Consider the following 19,900-nt stretch of genomic DNA (forward strand, 5'->3'; position numbering starts at 1 on the left):
CCTAAACATCTGTTACATGAAATGATCTGTATTTTTGCTATGACATTTGACTTGTATCCATTGCAGGACCAGTGAAGAGAAATTAGATTCTGAGTACACTGGGGCGCCTGGGTGGCACAGCGGTTAAGCATCTGCCTTCGGCTCAGGGCGTGATCCCGGCGTTCTGGGATCGAGCCCCACATCGGGCTCCTCCGCTAGGAGCCTGCTTCTTCCTCTCCCACTCCCCCTGCTTGTGTTCCCTCTCTCGCTGGCTGTCTCTATCTCTAATAAATAAATAAAATCTTTAAAAAAAAAAAAAAGATTCTGAGTACACTTAGCTGGCCCTCTAGCATCTAGACAGATTTTATTAATTTTTAAAAAATGAAGTATAATTAACATATAGTATTATATTAGTTTCAAGTGTACAATTAGTTGTATTTTAACTGAGACTAATATATATTTTATGGAGAGAATTCAATGTTCTAGCTATTCTCATAAATGTAAAGTCTCATGAAAATTTCTTGAGCAACACTGAGGATCTACTTCACGCAGTTTGGGTATTCCTGCCCTTCTCCTGCCAGAGCGCTCGGTGATTTGAACCTTCATGGGGGGCTAGCTTAGATTCCTTGCTTGACCCGCCACACTTTGATGATTTATATCTGTTTCATTTGTTCGTACAGCTACAGCCTGAACTCATTGTAAGGCTCCATTCAACATGCTCTATTCTTTCTTAGAGAATATTTTCATCAACCACATCTTCACTATATGTAAAACGTTCATTTTTCTTCATACTTGTGCAACTCTGGTCTTTATTCATATGGGTCTACCAAAAACTCATTTTCCCAAGTCCATTAAATTCTACTCTTCCTCATACTCTAAACCCAGCCAGAACTCCGCCAGCAGCAGGCCACTTTGAGCTATACTCTTCCACAACCCCGGGGTAAAGATGCATCTTTGCTGTTATGGAAACCTGGTATAAAAGTTTAAGAATAATCAATTTGAAGTGATTTTTTTTTTTTTTGTATATAGGTGCTCTTTAAATCTGTATTTTCTTTGACAGATTAAACATCTGTCCACCTTAGACATCTGTCCATCTTAAAATCATTATTAAAATATTTAAGGGCTTGTCCCATAACCTGTACCTTAATCTGCACAACTATCTTAGCATTTTTGAACACATTGTATATTCTTAGGCACTTGAAAAAAAGTATACATTTTGTTCGTCTTGCCTAACTAAACTTGAAGTTCAATAGCCTAAAAAACGTAATTTACACAGATCACACACAAAAGATTTTGAAATACTTACAGTATCATATACTATGACAGACTTATCCACTGATCTTTAAAAGAAAAAGGAAATTATGGGTGAGAAGTTCTATAAAAACAAAGTACAACATTTATTAGTATTTTTAAATCATTTATATAACTTTTTTAGAAAAGGCTGAGATATTGATATACAAACAATTATTTTTAAGAGATTTTATTTAAGAGAGAGGGAGAGCACGAGCATGCGCACAAGCAGGAGAGGGGCAGAGGGTGAAGCAGACGCCCCGCTAAGTAGGGAGCCCAATGCGATGAGGGGCTTGATCCCAGGACCCTGGGATCATGACCTGAGCTGAAAGCCGATGCTTAACAGACTGAGCCACAGGCGCCCCTGATATGCAAACATTTAGAATGCAGCCTTTTTGTTCCTATGTATGAATTTATATTAAAAAAAACTACATGCCATATATGAAATTTATCAGAAAATTATATACTTTAGTAAACAATGGCATGTGCTATTTATACCATCTAGCCATAAACAGAATAAGCATTTATGATGTATAAATAAGACAGAATCCCATATCAAGTTAATAAATCAAAGGGAAAAGCCACTACAAGGGAAAGTTATTACAGTTAACCCGTGAATAACGCGTGGATTAGGGGCATTGAGCCCCATCCCCACGCAGTTGAAAATCCACATATAACTTTTCACTCCCCAAAAACCTGACTACTACTAAGCCTCCTGTTGACTGGAATCCTTACCAATAACGAGCAGTCGATTAATACATATTTTGTATGTTATATGTATTCTATACTGTCTATTTACAATAAAGCTAGAGAAAATCTTAAAGTCTTAAGAGAAAATACTGTACTGTATCAAAAAAAATCTGCATATAAGTAAGTCCACGTGGTTCAAATCTATGTTGTTCAAGGGTCAACAGTACTTGTTCCTTGGCTTTTGTTTCAGACAGCATTGTTCTTTATCAATGATATAGCCATGCCTTAATTACTAATCTCTCTCTATACACACACACACACATTTGCATGTACACATCCTGTGACTCATTTTTGAGAATTACAATTCCAAACTTGATATGAACTCTACATGGTTTCTTTTAATGGTATAAAAATTAAACAGCCATCTGGGATTATTCTAGTGGTGAAAAAGATCATCAAACAAAGAAAAATGCAATCGTATAACAAAGTACTTAACAACAACAGATACATTTTTCTCCATAATATTTTTCCTCTTTAAAAATAGTCTTTTTGCCACCATGATACATGTTGCAAGGTGAGAAAACACAATACAAGTGTTACTACTGTCTGTACAACTTTAATAATATTTGTACTTATTAAAAGGTGGCTGAGAACAGTCCAGCCTTAGGGGTCCTAGCTCCGGGAGGGCTTAACATTCCTTGTTTAGTAGATTATCCAGTGTAGGTGATGGATTTTGACTGCAGAAGCTTTATTATAAGTTCAAAACAGAAATTACACTTCAAATGTTCAAATGCGAAATAAAATACAAGAAAATGGGAAGCATATGAAAGCATTCTGGATGTCAAAAACCAGTTATAGCATTAAATGTTAAAATTCCAGACAAAAAACACTGAGAAATAATAATAGCAGCTAACATTATTTGACTATGTATATACATGCCAAACATAGTTTGTGGCTACTCTTATTGGTCCTACATTCCTCAAGGTACAAGGTATGATTACTCAAATATATAAAATTCTTAGGGAAAACTACTACTTTTGAGCATCCTAAAAAAGAAAAAAGGAAATTCCACTTTCTGAGACCACAACTGGTGCAATTAAAATTAACTCATCCTGGGGCACCTGGGTGTCTCAGTCAGTTAAGCATCCGACTCTTGGTTTTGGCTCAGGTCACAATCTAATGGGTAGTGGGATCGAGCCCCACATTGGGCTCTGTGCTCAGCGTGGAATCTGCTTGAAAGATTCTCTCCCCCTGCCCCTCCTCCTGTTCTCTCTTGCTCGCTCTCTCTCAAATAAATAAATCTTAAAAAAAAAAAAAAAAAACACCAAAAATCAAAAACAAACCCTAACTCATCCTAATAATATATCACTTGAAGAGCTGGATCATCATTACTAATCTTTATGAGCACTGTATACTGGGAAGACAGAAATTAGGGCAACAAGCAAGAGTCCACTATGGAAACAGCAAGCAAAAAGGCCAAAAACAAACTAGAACAAAAAAAGCACCCAAGAAATTTAAACAATCTTGTAGTCAATAGATAGCCAGCCATGAAGGCAATGGAATAGGTTCACTTGTTATGAGGTATAAAAATGAATTTGAGAAACAAAAGGCCAAACATGAAGAACTCTTAAGAGTCTCATGAATCCACGCAAAAAGAATGGAAATTACAAACAGAGACCTATGAACTTTGGGAGATAAAAAAGACTGTCAACTCAACTCCTATAGTCTTTACTTTGGTCATGGGATGCAAAGAAAGATACAACAGGATTTGATTACCGATTAGATCTGGGGGAAGGAAATTAGGATTAGGGAAAAAGAATAGTTTTCAAGATTTGAGTTTGAAAGACTAGAAGAATAATAGAGCCACTGTACACACAAAATAAAATACGCTGAAACTACTCAAACAATGTACTCCCTAAATTGAACCTGAGCCAATACCACACAAGAAGTCCAACTGTTTGGTGCCCCTGGTTAGACACTTCCTGCCTGCATTATGTAAATCTTACCCACACTCCACCACAACCTGCCCTGTCACTCTAACCCCTTGTTTCCTTACAAAGGAGGCATGAGTATTCAAGCCTTTTGATGCTCCATTTCTTCAGTTTTGTGGCACTCTACAAACTCAGCTCATTCAAGACTACAAGACAAATATGTCAATTATATCTAGATGGATACTGGGTGAGAGCAACAACACATATAGTTATGTGGTTGATATGGAAGAGCATATATTGGGGTGCCTGGGTGGCTCAGTCGGTTAGGCGTCTGCCTTCAGCTTGGGTCATGATCCCCGGGTCCTGGGATCGAGTCCCGCATCTGGCTCCTTGCTCAGCAGGGAGCCTGCTTCTCTCTCTGCCTGCTGCTTCTCCCTCTGCCTGTTGTTCTCCCAATTGTGTGCTCTCTGACAAATGAATAAAATATTTTTTTAAACATGGAAGAACATATAATCATAGACTCATGGGAGATCTGTGACATTATAGTGACATTATACAGCCACCCATATCAGAAATACCTAAAGCATTTTAATCTCAACGAGCTTTATACAATGGCCAAAAAGCTAATCAAATGAAATTAGCAACATTTCTTTATGGCAAGTGTGTTCCTAAGGTTTAAAGATTTATTTTGCACTTAAGCATTTTTATTTTAAATGTATTTACTTATGTTTCTTCTCATTCAGAAAGTATTTGCAGTCTCTCACAAAGATGTAGCAAAAACAAGGTAAAAATTATGTGAGGAGACTGGAGAGGAAGAGAATACAAAGATGAGGTGGGCAAGAGAAATGAAGGTTAAGATTTAGTGTCCAAGGGGCGCCTGGGTGGCCCAGTTGGTTGAGTGTTGGACTCTTGATTTTGGCTCAGGTCACAGACTCACAGGTCGTGGGATTGAGCCCCATGCTGGGCTCTGCACTCAGTGCAGAGTGGGCTTGTACCTTTCCCTCTCTTCCTCCACCGCCCCCCCTTGCACTCACTCACTCTCTAATAAATAAAATCTTTAAAAAAAATTCAGTGTCCAAAATATGCGTCATAAAATCCAGTCCACCCTGCTACAGGAGGGCTGCAACTTTGGTTCTGAGCTCCTTCAACAGCAATTCAAAAAAGAAAACACGATCTTTCAACACAATTTAAGATAGAAACACAAACCCAAAGTTGGAGAAGAGACATCAGTTCCTCAGTCTGAGACCTGAAAGAACTATTTCCCCCAAGGGCTTTATAGAGAGGATGCTATGACACAAAGTCCTCAACAACTCTGAATGAACACGGTAAATTTCAAGCAGGTGTTTTATAATGCACCCTCTTAGGTCAATGGCTAAAACTCAGAAAAAGCAGAAATCAGAAAATGTCCAATGTTCTGGATTACAGAAAAAAGTAATATATATAATATTTAATAATCATGTATTTAACAATTATTATGCCCCCTAAATTAGAAATGCTTTGCCTGCATTTTCTTTTCTTTTTTTTTTTTTTAAAGATTTTATTTATTTATTCGACAGAGATAGAGACAGGCAGCGAGAGAGGGAACACAAGCAGGGAGAGTGGGAGAGGAAGAAGCAGGCTCCTAGCGGAGGAGCCTGATGTGGGGCTCGATCCCAGAACGCCAGGATCACGCCTTGAGCCGAAGGCAGACGCTTAACCGCTGTGCCACCCAGGTGCCCCTCTTTTTTTTTTTTTTTTTAAGATTTTATTTATTTATTTGACAGAGACAGCCAGCGAGAGAGGGAACACAAGCAGGGGGAGTGGGAGAGGAAGAAGCAGGCTCCCAGCGGAGGAGCCTGATGTGGGGCTCGATCCCATAACGCCGGGATCACGCCCTGAGCCGAAGGCAGACGCTTAACGACTGCGCTACCCAGGTGCCCCCTCATTTTCTTTTTTTTAAGATTTTATTTATTTACTTGACAGAGAGACAGCCAGCGAGAGAGGGAACACAAGCAGGGCGAGTAGGAGAGGAAGAAGCAGGCTCCCAGCGAAGCAGGGAGTCTGATACGGGGCTCGATCCCAGGACCCTGATCACGCCCTGAGCCAAAGGCAGATGCTTAACGACTAAGTCACCCAGGCACCCCATGCATTTTCTTATTTAAGCTTCATAACAATCTTACGAGGAACCTGTTATTATTTTCCTCATTTTATAATTCAGAAAAGTGAAGCTGAGATAAGATATGGAATTCGAATTTGCTCAAGGTCACACAGCTAGGAAGCGGCAGGGCTGGGATGAAAACTCAGTTCTCTGTGATCCTAAAACCCAAGTTTCTGCATTTTATACTTCCTAGATCATCCCCCATGAATGTATTAAAGTTAAATAGATTCATAATGGGGACATACCCTGACAGTTTTAGCCTAAAAACATATAAAACAGATGGCACAGCTATTTAAATTTCACTAAAGCTTTCACAAGACATCTAATTTCAAGCAATGCAACATCTAATAAGCCTCCATGATAAACAGCATCATGCACTTTTAGGCTACTAAAGGAACTGACCTGTCCACAGGATTATGAACAATGTTGTAAGGAGACGGGGGGAAAAGATGATTTGAGTTTTGGGAATGTGATCCACGCCACCCAAGAGCAGGTGGGCAAGTCAGCTGCAGATCTACAGTCATGTCACCCAGTCTGCCTGTCTCATATTTCTCTCTCATTAGTTTTTGACTCAAGAAGAAAAGAAGATGTTATTTATCGAACTCTTAAAACTCTAACAATGATGGGCATTTTAAAACTGGTTTCCAAGGAATCCTAACTACTAGAACTGAGGATTTATGGAAAGAGGCAGTTCTATTTGAATTGTGAAGACTGATCTTTCCTGCCTGAATAGAAGCTGATATATATAATGTTCATTTTATCTGGTTGATCAAGAGAAGTAGGCTGGAACACAAGACAAATTCTGCCAAGGAGCTAGAGGAAACTAGAGGAGAGATGCAGAGAAAGATGGAGGGAAGAAGTTCCTACATATTTTGCTCCATCATGTGTGATGCCATCATAGCTCTGAGAGCTAATGGAATGTGTGAAGCAGATATGAGAACCCATGTATCTTTTGCTAGCCCAGATACTGAAGAGATTAAAAAAAAATTCACTTATTTTCCCTAAGAAAATATGTTATGTTAACATGCACTGGTTTCTTGTTTTAATGAATTAAAAATATTTTAGAATTTTCTCAGTTTTATTTTCAGTAAAGAACGATATATAGAACTCATATAAGCAAAAGCTCCTTGAGGTCCTCAATAACTTTTAAGAACGTCAAAGAATCCTAAGACCAAAACATGAGAACCACTGACCTAAATCATGGTTCAATTTCTGTACCTCGCCTTTAGCACCCACCTCCTGTACCTAGGCATGCATACGAAAATTGCTTTAAAAGTGTCACTTTCCTAAATCTAAACAAACTTATAACAACATCCTAGGTCTCTATCATCTCTACACTATTTTTCCAGCCTCAATTCCCCTCACTCCTCTTTACATTTATCATACATTTTAATCCACTCAAGAATTTCCTGCCTCCTGGAATCCCCCTTCTGTTTCCCAATCCTCCCATAGCTGCATATTCCAAGATGCCTTTTACATGGTCACCCCATAGCTATGCCCTATACATCTCCCTTAGCACACCTGACCTATAATCCCATTCTGTTGTCAATTCACTTTTCCTATGTAGCCACTTGTATTGACATATCTTTTATCCTACTCACTTTTCCCACTGTCTCCCTCTTTAGCATATGTATTCATTCCATCTTACCAATAACTTTTAGTTGCAAATGGAATATATCATTGACCAATTAACTTGTTCTTTACCTACTCATGGAAGTAGTGTTTAAAACATATCTCCCAATTTCCTTAAAAAACTAAATGTTTATATTTCACCATCTTACATTTCCAACTCAATCACTTGCCTGTATATTTATCCAAATGAATTAAGAATATTCAGAAAAAATATACGAATGTGACAGAGTGATAGCATATACCAAAAAGTATGTAATAATGTAAAATTCCATTTATCCACTGGAAAAGGCACATTTTATAGTTAACATAAAATGTTAATTAAGATTGACATATATACAAGCTCATAAGGAATTACAATGCTATAAAATAGTATTTATAAATAACAAATAGTTTTTATAACACAAAAAACTATACTAAGTTTCACTTAACACTTCTTTCATGATTCAGAAGGCAAAGATATGTCATCTTGCGATGAACATCAGGATAGAGAATTAAAACATCTTCAAGGGCACACTGTCTTATACTTCCTTTTCTATGCCATAATGCAACTGGCAGAGACCTGGGCACATAAGAGTCATAAATACTTGCTGAATTTCATATCATCATTTTGTCACTTAACCTCTTAAGAGTGAAATGCACAATATATCCCCCAAAACAAAAGAAGGAAATCCAACTCTGTTTAAACTTTCACTGACTTCAATTCTAGGTCAAAAGAGAATTACTATACATGCTTTTTGATGATGAACCATTTTCATCTTTTGAGATAAAAGAGTCACATCTAAAATAACGACAACATAACTAATTTTTTGGCTTATTATTTGGCAAGGATTGGAACATATGGGAAAAGAACAATCAGGCTTAGTCCAGAATATTTTAAGTGATTATTGGAAGTCTAAATATCTTGGCTGGAGCAAAAGTCTGCTGTGAAGAGCCATGAATGTGGATTTCAATACTATGGCCTGTGATATCAGACAGGCAATGGTGAGAAAATCCAATGGCAGCAAGGAGAAAATATACCAAAGTATATGAATAGAATATAAAGTAACTGAATCGTGCTACCGTGTACCAAACCAATTGCTTTACAGAACAAAGTTTTGAAAAATAAAAGCCAAAGTTAAAATTTTCTACAGAGAACTAGAAATCATAAAAAGTGACATAGTGGACCTGAAAAAATAGCCAAATACAAATTCCAGGACCAAAAAATAAAATAATCCAAATTAAGGATTCATCAATGGACCAGTTTATTAATATATCAGATAAAGCTAAGGACAGCATCAGCAAAGGGGAAACCACTCAGAATAAAGCCAGAGAAATAGGAGAATGAAAAATAGAGAAAAGAAAAGATATAAAGTTTATAGTAAGAAAATATATTTTGCACTTAATTGGAGGTCCAGATTTAGAGGAGAGAAAGGATAGAGGCAATATCTGAAGAGAGAATGAATAAGAATTTCTCCTTAACTGATAAATTATCATTCTATGTATTTAACAAGCTCAGTGAATTCCAAAGCAAACTAAGTAAAAAGAAATCCAAATCTCGATACAAAGTACAAAAAACAACAACAACAAAAAAAAACCCACAAAGAGAAAGTTCTGTGAGTAGCCAGTGAAAAAAATACAATTTACATCCAAAGAAGCAACAGTTAGAATCACGCTTATCTATAGCAGTGCACAAAAATAGTAAGTCCTGACTAAACTGTCTTTATTCCAGCAAAGCACGGTTGGTTTAACATTTGAGAAATAATATGATTTACCACCCTAATAGAATAAGAGAGAAAAATTATATGATTATTTCAAGAGAATCATAACACTTCTTCATAATAAAAACAAAACAAAACAAAACCTCTTACAAACTAGAAGGAACAGAAAAGCTAATAAAGTTTATCTCCCAAAACCTACAGTGATCACACTTAATAATGAAAGCTTTCCTTTGCAAAAAGGAATTAGAGGTTGGCTGTTATCATTATTTCCATTATCCTGGTACTGTTAGCTAGTTCAGTAAGGCATGGATGATGTCAGAGGTATAATGATTAGAATGGAAGAAACAAAAGCCATCAACATGTGATATGATTTTGTACATAAAAAATGCAAAAATTAAGATCCTTATAAGATCTCAATTTTGTCTTTCCATATATACTTCCCTATATTAGCCAATTCTTTTACAATAGCAACAAAAAAATTAAGTGCCTAGAAATAAATCTAGTAAAAGGAGAACTTCTGCATAGAAGACAATTATTGAGAGAAGTCAAAACACAAATAAATGGAGAAATATGCCATATTCATGGATTATAGGACTCAATATCATAAAGATGTCAATTATCCCCAAATGTATAAGACTCAATATAACCCCAATAAAATCCAACAGGTCTGTTGTGTATAGGGGATAGCTAGAGGCAATCTCACAAGCTAACTCTGAAATTTATATGGAATGTCAAAATCCAGGAATAGCTAAAATATAAAGCCTTGGAAAGAGAATGGTTTTAGAGCAAGGATATAGAACAACAGAATGAAATAGCAGGCTGAGATACAGATCCACACATACATGGTCATTTCTGACAAGGCAGCAGAACAACATGAGAAAAGACGATCTTTTCAATGGCTAATATTACTGGGAAAACTGGATATCCACATGCAAAGAAATAAAATTGGACTCCTACTGTCCTGTACATGAAACACACAAAACAAATGTGATAGAGGAAAAACAATGAAGGTTTTAGAAGATAATATGGGCAAATAGCCTCATGACTCGGAACATAAACTGACTACACTAAAACTTAAGCTGCGAAAAGACAAATCCGCAGAAGGGAAAAGATATTTGCAACACATACAACCAATAAGTGGGTCATATATTGAAATATAGTGATAATATGTATAATTTCAACAATAGATCAATAAGAAAATGATAATCCAGAAGAAAAATGAGCAAGAGACATGAACAAGCACTTCATAAAAGAGGAAACATACGTGGCCAATAAACTTCTGAAAAGATTCTAACCTCGCTGTTTTAGGAAAATGCAAATTAAAAACGCAGTAAGACAGCACTTCACATCTTTAAGAATGGCTAAAATTAAAAAGACCAAAAACACCAAGTATCAAGTATAGTCTAGGCTGTGAAATAACACAGCTATAGAGGAGTTCAGCTACTTGGAAAACAATTTGATGTTACCTGCCAAAGTTGAAAATACTATTAGTCTATGGCTCATAAGTTCTCTTCCTCTGTATTTTTCCTACAAAAACACAAACATGTACACTAGAAGACACAGATAGATTCACACATTACTGTAATGCTTCCAAACTGAAAATAGTCCACATATTCATCAACATTAAAATGGATAAGTTATAGTATATACATTTAATGGAATATTACATAGCAATGAAAACCAACAAGCCACAGTTGTATGCATTAATACGAATGGATGTCCCAAACATGTTGACTAAGGGAAGCCAGACACAAAATTATATGATTTGTTATAAATCAATTCAAAAGAAAAAAGTGATATTGTATATGACCTAAGGTGTTGTCATCCTAGAGGGGTACCTGGAAGGGAAAACTTTTGGAGCAGAACCAGTGATGTTCCATTTCTTGACCTGAGTAGTGGTTACACAGGTTTGCACCCATTTATCAAGCTGTTCTCTTACGTTTTATGTACTTTTCTGTGTATCTATTCCATTTCATATCAAAGTGGTTTAAGGAAATTAAACTAAATAGCTTACCCCGAGACTAGCATCTGCCCATTATGAGAAAAAGCACAAGCCAGAACAGGAGCACAGTGCCCACTCAGTGTACTTTTATATTTTAATTCAAAACCTGCAAATAACAAGGCAAGAAAAATTAGCAAGCTGACTGTGCTTAGAATTTATTTTTAAGTCAAAACTATTTCACTCATTTATTTTAATAAACTATCTTTGCCTAAAGATACAAAAATGAAAAAAATCCTCATGCAACCCAGGTTTTGGAATGCAGTGTGATTAAGCGGTCTCAAATGTCCAGTAATGGGTAAAGAAAATGGTGCCCTCAGCAAATGTGGAGGGATTATAATGATCGAGTACTTTTAAAATTTAAAATTTTAAACTCTATAAAATACAAAAAAATATAGCATTTTAAACTAATCTAAAATTTTAAACTATTAAGACAATCTTGGCATCTAATTTTTAAAAATATAAAATATATATTGGGGTGCCTGGCTGGCTCAGTCAGTGGAGCATGTGACTCTTGATCTCAGGGGCATGAATTTGAGCCCCACGCTGGGCATGGAGCCTACTTAAAAATAAAATTTAAAAAAATATATATATATAATATATACACACAAGTATAAATACACATATACCAATTGCCCAAATGTCTAAACGAAGATCAGTTTTTATTTTTTTAATTTTTGAAAAGATTTATTTGAGAGAGAGAAAGAGAGAGAGCACGTGCACACAAACAGGGGGAGGGGGAGAGTGAGAAGCAGGCTTCCCGCTGAGCAGGGAGCTCGGGGCTCTATCCCAGGACCCTAGGATCATGACCTGAGCCAAAGGCAGATGTTTAACCGACTGAGCCACCCAGACGCCCCACAAAGATCAGTTTTTAAAATCTGATATCAAGAAAATATTTTCTCATTACATAAATAAAAAATAATCAATGATAATTTATACGTCCTGTAATTCCAATTATATCTTATAATACTCCTACAAAGTATGGTAACACTAAAATCCTTTTTATGCTTTCTGTAATTATTGAAAAGAAATATCACAACTATTTTAAAGCTAAACCAAAGGAATTCAATATATTTTAGTGACAACCTATAAAAATTACTATTAAGAAGCTGACCTGAGGAGATAAAGAAATAAGTGAAATCTATTAATTTTCTCAGAATAATTATTTTTTTGAAGCATTAACGGCTCTTAAGATAACAGCATTTAATTAAACGAAAAGGTCATTAGAGCTGGTAAAAGTTTCAACAAATAGAAAAGATATTATTATTACTAAATATACATAATTTCCATTCACAATAGGAAAAAAACATGTATGTTTTATCTGGGAGAGGAGCTGTGGTCACTGAAGGCCTACGGCACTTACTGATCAGGCACCGGCGCAATCAAACAGCAAAAACGTTCACAAGCTGTAAACCACATGAAGGCCAATAAAACTTGCAAAATCACCATAGGCTATATTCTCAAGTGTAAGATCCACAAGTCTATCTACTCCTCCCTAACAAATAAGCAATTAAAAAAATTAGGTGCAAATGATGATGAACACTTTATAAAAAGGCTTTAACAGTGCAGGTTTATAAACTGTTAAGTATGTTTTTCAAAGAATCAGTGTAAAAACACATTTTCAAGGCAATGCATCAAATGTTTTACTTTTGAACAAGTATTAAAGACATATTTAGAACATCCAATATACGACTATATTCATGGATTCTCATAAAAATTTTTACTTTGGCAAGACTAAAAAGACAGGATAGACCAGCAAACCCTGGTCCTCACCAGTATGTCACTGAACACATTAAAAGAATGACTAAATACTAAATATAACCTAATTGGCAATAAATGAACTGAATTTCCACAAAGAGAAATATTCATTTCCTGATAATGGTCCCTTCTCTATACACTGGTATAAAGACAAAGATTTTCTCTTTGATCAAACTCCAGCCAGGCTCTTCTGAGCCCTGTTCTCAACTAAAGCCCTGAACTTGACTTATAAAGACTCACACTAACATAGTTTCTGACAGCTCCAGGCTGCATCCCTAGGATAACCCTAGTCCCCTTAAAGTAGCCGTCTGAGAAAACTCAAGGTTGCCAAAAGAATTTACTGTTCGTTCCAGCCAACACGTGATGATAGGACCCCTGTCTCCCACTCTGTGGGAGGGTAGGAGCCTAATCTCCCTAAGTGTCAGTTAGCAAACCCAGATGAGTTTCACATGACCCCCATCCTTCCTGTTCTTTGTAATTTTTCACTTCCCTGACTCTACAACAGAGCCCCACTTACCTCCCTCCTTATTCCCTCATTCTCCCTTCAAAATGCCCACTCACCTCTGTATAAACTGAAGCTGAGTAAAGTTCATATTAGACCCTTCTCCCTATTGCAATAGTATATTACTGGTTAAAATCTATCCTTATATTTTGGTGTCCAGCTTTGTTCATCTTTGACAATAATTGTAAACAACAAAATGCAGTTTGTAATTTAACTGAAGCTTATTAGGTAACAATAAAATAAAAATATTTTTAAGCATTTGAAGCAAGATGGCCTATTGACCATATAATTTCACAGTTCCCATTAAAATGATAGCGGAAGAACTGATAAAGACCTAAAAGCGCGACAATGAAGAGAATGGAAAGAGAGGCATCAGCAGGCCAGACACCGAAGCCAGTTTGGGAAGGCAGAAAGCACATTAGCTGACGAGGCAGTAGAGAGGAGCAGAGTAACAGCCCAGAGTGCAAAAGGGGGGGCGACGGCCAAGAAGAAAGTTAATCTGCCCTAGAACACCCCAAAAGACTTAGTACTATCAACAGCTGAGGAAAAGGAAAATCAGAATGACACAGAAATCAACCTGAAAACAAGAAAATTAGCAAAAAGTATGCTGATAAAACACTCGGTGTCCACCTCCAATCCCTCCCTCATCCCACCCATACATAGCACGCTGCACGAAGCCAGATGCTTCTCTCTAGGGAAAACCCTTCTAGGGAAAACAAGGGCTTTCTAGGGAGCTCCTTGGCAGCTCCAGGGCAATTCTCTAAGTCCCTAAACCCTCTCCAGTAAGGGCCAACAACCCACTTCCTCATCCTAAAGGGAAGCCAGCAACAACAAACCAGTGTGCACAAAGCTTCTAAATATCTTATTATCGCCTAACACTTACATGTCAATGGAATACAAGGATCACCAGACCGTTGAAGAAGGTAATCATATGAAAGAGAAAGATAAGAGTAAACAAAGACTCCAGAGCAAACAAAGACAATCAGGAAACAGAAGGGAACAACAAAACAAAAAGCCTCTAACTGATACCCTGAGTTCTGAGATGATCTTGCATTCATAAAATAAAAGGAGGACACTGAGTAAAAGAAACAGAATAAAAGATGAACTTATAGAAACTGAAAATATGACGGAATAAAAAATACAAAAGGTTAAAAGATAAAGCTAAGGAGTGTTTCCATAAAGTACGAAAAAAGATAAAGAGATAAATGTGGTGGTGAGTGGGGGGCGACAGAGGGAAAGAAATCAGGAGGTCCAACACCCAATTAATGAGTTATTAAAAAGAGAGGAAATGGGGAAGAAATTATTAAATAACTTAAAGGAATACTGTTTTCCAAAACTGAACCACGTAAGTTTCTTGACTGAAGGCTCACCCAAAGGAATAGTGCATTACATGGAGGAAAGACCTCCCACGCATTGTCAAAAAAGTCACTACAGTGAAAAAATGTTAAATACGCTGGTAAAACAATATTTATACAAACCGAAAACCACCAAGAGTTGCAAACATATAAAGTGCAGTCGTTACCTCTGGTCAGCAGGAACGTGTGTGGTGGTGGTGTTGAGGTCATGATAAGCTGTGAGCATCCAATTTTTAAACCACGTGTATGTATGTAATTATTCTGATTAAAATTTATTAATACATAGTTTTATAATCACTTTTAGATATCCAGAGTTCCTTAAGTAAAAAGATTAATTAAAACAGAAATTCTATCTGACTCACAATTTTAGAGAACTCCCGGTTGAATACATACATACCGAAGATATGGGTAAAAGAAACAACCCAAATTTTGATCTGGCAATCCTGACCACATGATGCCAACCGAAAAAACTGAAGACCACGCTCTCCATCTAAAAATGTGAATTTGTTAAAAATAAATAAGAATTGATAAAACATTTAAACCAAAAATTTTCAACTTTTTATTGAGATCTGTTAATTCTATCTATTCGTTTAAGCCATATTCAAAAGTGTTATTAACTAAACTTAAACCATAGAATGAAATGCTGATTAAAGAATTTATTTTAAGCAAGGTGCATCAAAGGATTATAACCCTGGCCACTGAAGTTACTATAACAAAATACCTTTTTATTTACCTTCTACTAAGAAGAACTCAAGGCTCCATGGGCCAATATTGAGCCACTAGGCCTGGGGCATCCTCCAACTCAATTTTAGAGTAAGGCTAGCACTGATGGGAAAAATTAGGAAGGAAAGTTATGAGTGCTAAATGTTTATTCCCATCTTAACTTTTTTTTTTTTTTTAAGGATATACCCACTTCTTAAAAGCTTAGTCTATAATTCACATGGAATAATAACGAGATTTTTTTTCCCCATTTGATTTAATCAAGACAAAGACCGGAATTACATAAATCCAAAAGAGCATTAATTCGGTCTGTTTTATTTGGTAGAAATGATACAAATCAGGGAAAGTAATCAGTAAATTTGGTGTCACAAAAAATCCAGTTTTTAATGCTGAGATAATTTCAGTGTATAATTATATACACACTAGACAAGTTCCTAAATATTTGTAGCTAATCTAAATATTGATATCATCAACTCAGTGTTACATGAGTTCCACCTAATATCACAGATGCAGTTTCATCAAAGAAAGCTCTGGCACTGATATGTACTAAGACACAATTATGTGGGTAAGCACAGGGGGAGGCTCATGTGAAGTGATTTTTACCTGAAATCTAAAAGATAACTAACAGTGAACCAGGTGATGGGTCCACATGTAAAACCTTTGGAAAAATTAGAAACATCCAAGGAACAAAAGGTGCCCAGTGTGGCAAGAGAATCTCTGAGGCCAAGTGTGAGTTGAGAGGAGGCAGGCAAACAGAAGGTGTCTGGTGCTTACAGGCTTTATGTTTTGGATTTGGTATTTTATACCTTACCTCCATCTTATTTTAATCAGCCACTGATGGGTTTGAAATAGGGGAGTGCCAAAACCATCCTGCCCACCTTCCGGACCTGAGCTGTCCAATAAGGCAGTCACTAGCCACCTGTGGCTACTGGACACTTGAAATGTGGCTAGAACAAACTTAAACGTGACATATATACACACCAGATTTCAAAAACCTAGTACCAAAAAATAGTAAAATATCTTACGTTTTACTATCAATTATTGAAATATTTTATATATGAGTAAAATAAATTATATCCTTAAAATTAATTTCACCTATGACTAAAAAGTCTTACATTTACAATGTAGCTCACATTATATTGCTAATAGGACAGGACTGGTGGTGTAACAGGACTTGAGGCAGCAAAAGCAGGACTTCCATCCTAACACAGACGATGAAATAGAAGAGAGCTTCCCAATTCACTGTTATCTATTTAAAACCAAGAGTCTATCTATATTCAGTTTATATTTTTTTCTAAAAGCTAATTGTGTTGTCAAACATCTTATTTTATAAATTTAGCTTTTGAAAGATTAAATTAGTAAACTGAAAATTTAGCTTCTGTTTCCAATTTTTTAATTTCACATTTCTCTTTGGAGATCAATATACGGTATTTTAAAATCCCACACCGCAACCAATAGGGTTAGGTCCTCTAAATTACCATATTCAAGAAATCCAGATCTACTATACAAAGTTGAGTCATCCCCAACATACATTAAAGAACCTGATTTTCCCTTATGATATTTCTTCATGATTTCATTTTGATCAAGATAAAGGACAAGAATGATTCCTTAAAAGGAATGAATTAAAAGGGCTTCTCATTTATTAAAGATGAAATGAAAATGAATACAAGAATTAAAAATCATACACAAATTACAAATAGGAACTACTAGCGCTTAAAGAGTAAAATAACTAACCAGAAACTGGCTGTGAAGAAAAATCACAGCAGGTAATTCCAAGATCGTGTGCTTTTTCACTATGTAGACACCTCATTTTATCATCCCACACTGTTAAATCTCCACATGAGGAGCCAGTGACAAAGAGGTTTCCATTCGGAGAAAACGCACAGGCCACCAAGGAGCCATCCTTAACACTACCACATCTGAAATAAAAGCAAAAAAGGGGGGAGGGGCTTCATTTCATTTCAGAGTATCTTTTACTTTATATTACAATTTCTAACAGCAGCTTGTTATAGTAAAAATGGCTATCAGAGAACTAGAAAAGGCAACAGATGTCTATAGAAATATCATATGCTATAAACTGAGATATGCTTTTCCCAAAAAAAGGGCTTAAACACAATCTTAAGTAATGTATTCAAGCTTAAACTACGCAGATCCAAACCAAAGTCCATGTATCTTCATGTTTTTCCATATGGCAAGTCTGTATAAACACATTAAAATCTACAAAACTTAACAAAAAAAGCTCTGACAACCAAAATATCAACTACAGTCACATATTTTTTAAAAACCTATTTTTATTGGAAAACATGTTATTGGGGTCAAAAGTACTTTCAACTTTTGTATTAAAATCACCCTGAAGCATCATCTGCAAATATAAAATACAAATAGAAATAAAATATAAATTCCTTATGAAAAGAAAATGCTGTGAATAAGTTAAAATTATCTTGGGAAGATAAAGAAGCAATGCGCTGACAATATTAATTTTTTCTCAATTAGGAAAAATAAACTGATGAAAGCCTAAGAATGAGTGCAGGCTCCTAGCCAGTGCTTAAATCTACTGCAGTGTTATCTTTTCACAGCATACGTCAAGGAAGTGATGGCAGAGAGGCAGAATTCATCACCTGGTAAGTGAAAAATTCTTAGCTGACAGCTGTATTTCGTTCAGACAAAAAACCTGAAAGAGATTTCATTCCTTCTGCGCTGTCTCTTTAAACGGTTCATTAACGCCAGTTAAAGCACATCACCCTCTTCAACCCACAGACCTAAATCTAATGAGCAACAGTTGTTTCCCAGCTGGCATGTGCTCTGAATGATGCAGGGACAGGAAAAAGTATATTGGGCTGTTTTACTTGGTAACATTTAAAAGTTTATGCTATTTAATGTACTTAATGTCACTGTACACTTAAAAACGGCTGAAATGGTAAACTTTATGTGTTATTTATTTCACCATTAAAAGTACATAGCTTCCATGTTGGCAAGTTGTAACAGAACATTACCAGTATAAATTAATTGATGTATTTTCATCTAAAAGGAGTTTTTCAGGTGGTTTTTTAAAAAATGATAATACAACACCACACCTCACAAGGTTCTTTCTTCTGGGATTGATCGTTCGCCCAGCAAGAATCCTAGTCAGGAACCAGCTGTGTTTCTTAGGCGAGACTTACCTACCATTACTATTACTGGGAACACTTGAGTCATCAATGACAAAAATAAAGCCTAAAATTACTGAATCTTACACAAAAGACTGTTTTCTTTTTCTAGCTCTTAAAGTAAAAAAATCCATAAAAGTCTAACAAGATTAGCCCTTATTTTACAAGAGAAAGATTGGAGATTTAAAACTCTCAGGGCCAAGCAAATCTACTATAAAAACCATATTAAACATGTTTTTATAACCTTCAGAAGACAGGTCAAAATGTCTTTCCTTGTGATATGTGAAAATTATCAGCTGCTTAAGGTCATCAAAGTATTCTGCTTTCTATTTTTATTTATTTTTTGGGCAGACTTGTTAATAGGGTTAAAAACGGAAAGGGTTTAAATATTCATACCTATATAACTTGTATGACTGGGCATTCCATAAAACAACCGTTCCATCAGCTGCCCCTGATACCAAACAAGTGGAGTCTGGGGAAAACTGGCAAACCCTCACGGGGCTACCAGTGGGCTGTTCCATCACTGCCAAAGTCTCTCCGTTCTGAGTATTCCACAGGACAGTGGTACCATCTGTTGAACAGGAAGCCAAAACATGTCCTGAAGGGGAGAAACAGCAGCAGTGGACAGCATAGGCGTGAAACTTCAATGGCGAGTGGGGCAGCTCGGTAAAGTCGCTTAGGGAGTACAGGCGAATTGTTTTGTCCAAAGAGCAAGTAGCCAAGAGGGAAGAGGAGAACGCACAGCAGTTGACATCATCACCATGATCGGCTAAGGTGTGAATTAGTTTCACCATGTTCTTTATTTGAAGTAAAATGTCCTGCAATTTTTAAATAAAGGTTACTTCATCCTTAGAATCAAATAAATGCAACTCAAATCCATATAAAAGAGTCAAAATCAACTTAAGGATTTGCTCAGTGAAAGCTCCTTCATATTTTTAAAGGACAAACTGCTACACCTGAGATAATAATTTGGAGAGAAAACACCGGTAAGACTATAAACTCTGATGACCACAGTCACAACTGACACACCAATAAAGTTCCATTAGCTCCTGAAAAAGAACCTT

At 36.2% G+C, this 19,900-nt stretch overlaps 1 protein-coding gene across 6 annotated transcripts in view; it reads right to left on the bottom strand.

The window, feature by feature from the left end:
* Positions 1 to 19,900, bottom strand: part of WDSUB1 (WD repeat, sterile alpha motif and U-box domain containing 1) — a 42,323-nt gene that overhangs the window by 20,221 nt on the left and 2,202 nt on the right. For 3 of the 6 annotated variants that reach the window (XM_045781298.2, XM_087862092.1, XM_045781316.2), the window contains exons 2-6: positions 19,233 to 19,654; positions 17,425 to 17,609; positions 15,368 to 15,460; positions 11,371 to 11,464; positions 1,286 to 1,319 (exon numbers count right to left, since the gene is read on the bottom strand). In XM_045781298.2, the coding sequence (XP_045637254.1) occupies positions 1,286 to 1,319; positions 11,371 to 11,464; positions 15,368 to 15,460; positions 17,425 to 17,609; positions 19,233 to 19,630 (804 nt within the window). In that variant the 5' untranslated portion in view covers positions 19,631 to 19,654. Of the gene's footprint in view, positions 1 to 1,285; positions 1,320 to 11,370; positions 11,465 to 15,367; positions 15,461 to 17,424; positions 17,610 to 19,232; positions 19,655 to 19,900 lie in introns of those variants that run through there. The other 3 variants (XM_045781323.2, XM_087862126.1, XM_045781333.2) reach the window with 3 other exon arrangements.

This window comes from Ursus americanus, chromosome 1 (assembly GCF_024610735.1).
Source record: "Ursus americanus isolate L20-20 chromosome 1, mUrsAme1.1.p, whole genome shotgun sequence".
In the NCBI taxonomy this organism is placed as follows: Eukaryota; Metazoa; Chordata; class Mammalia; order Carnivora; family Ursidae; genus Ursus; species Ursus americanus.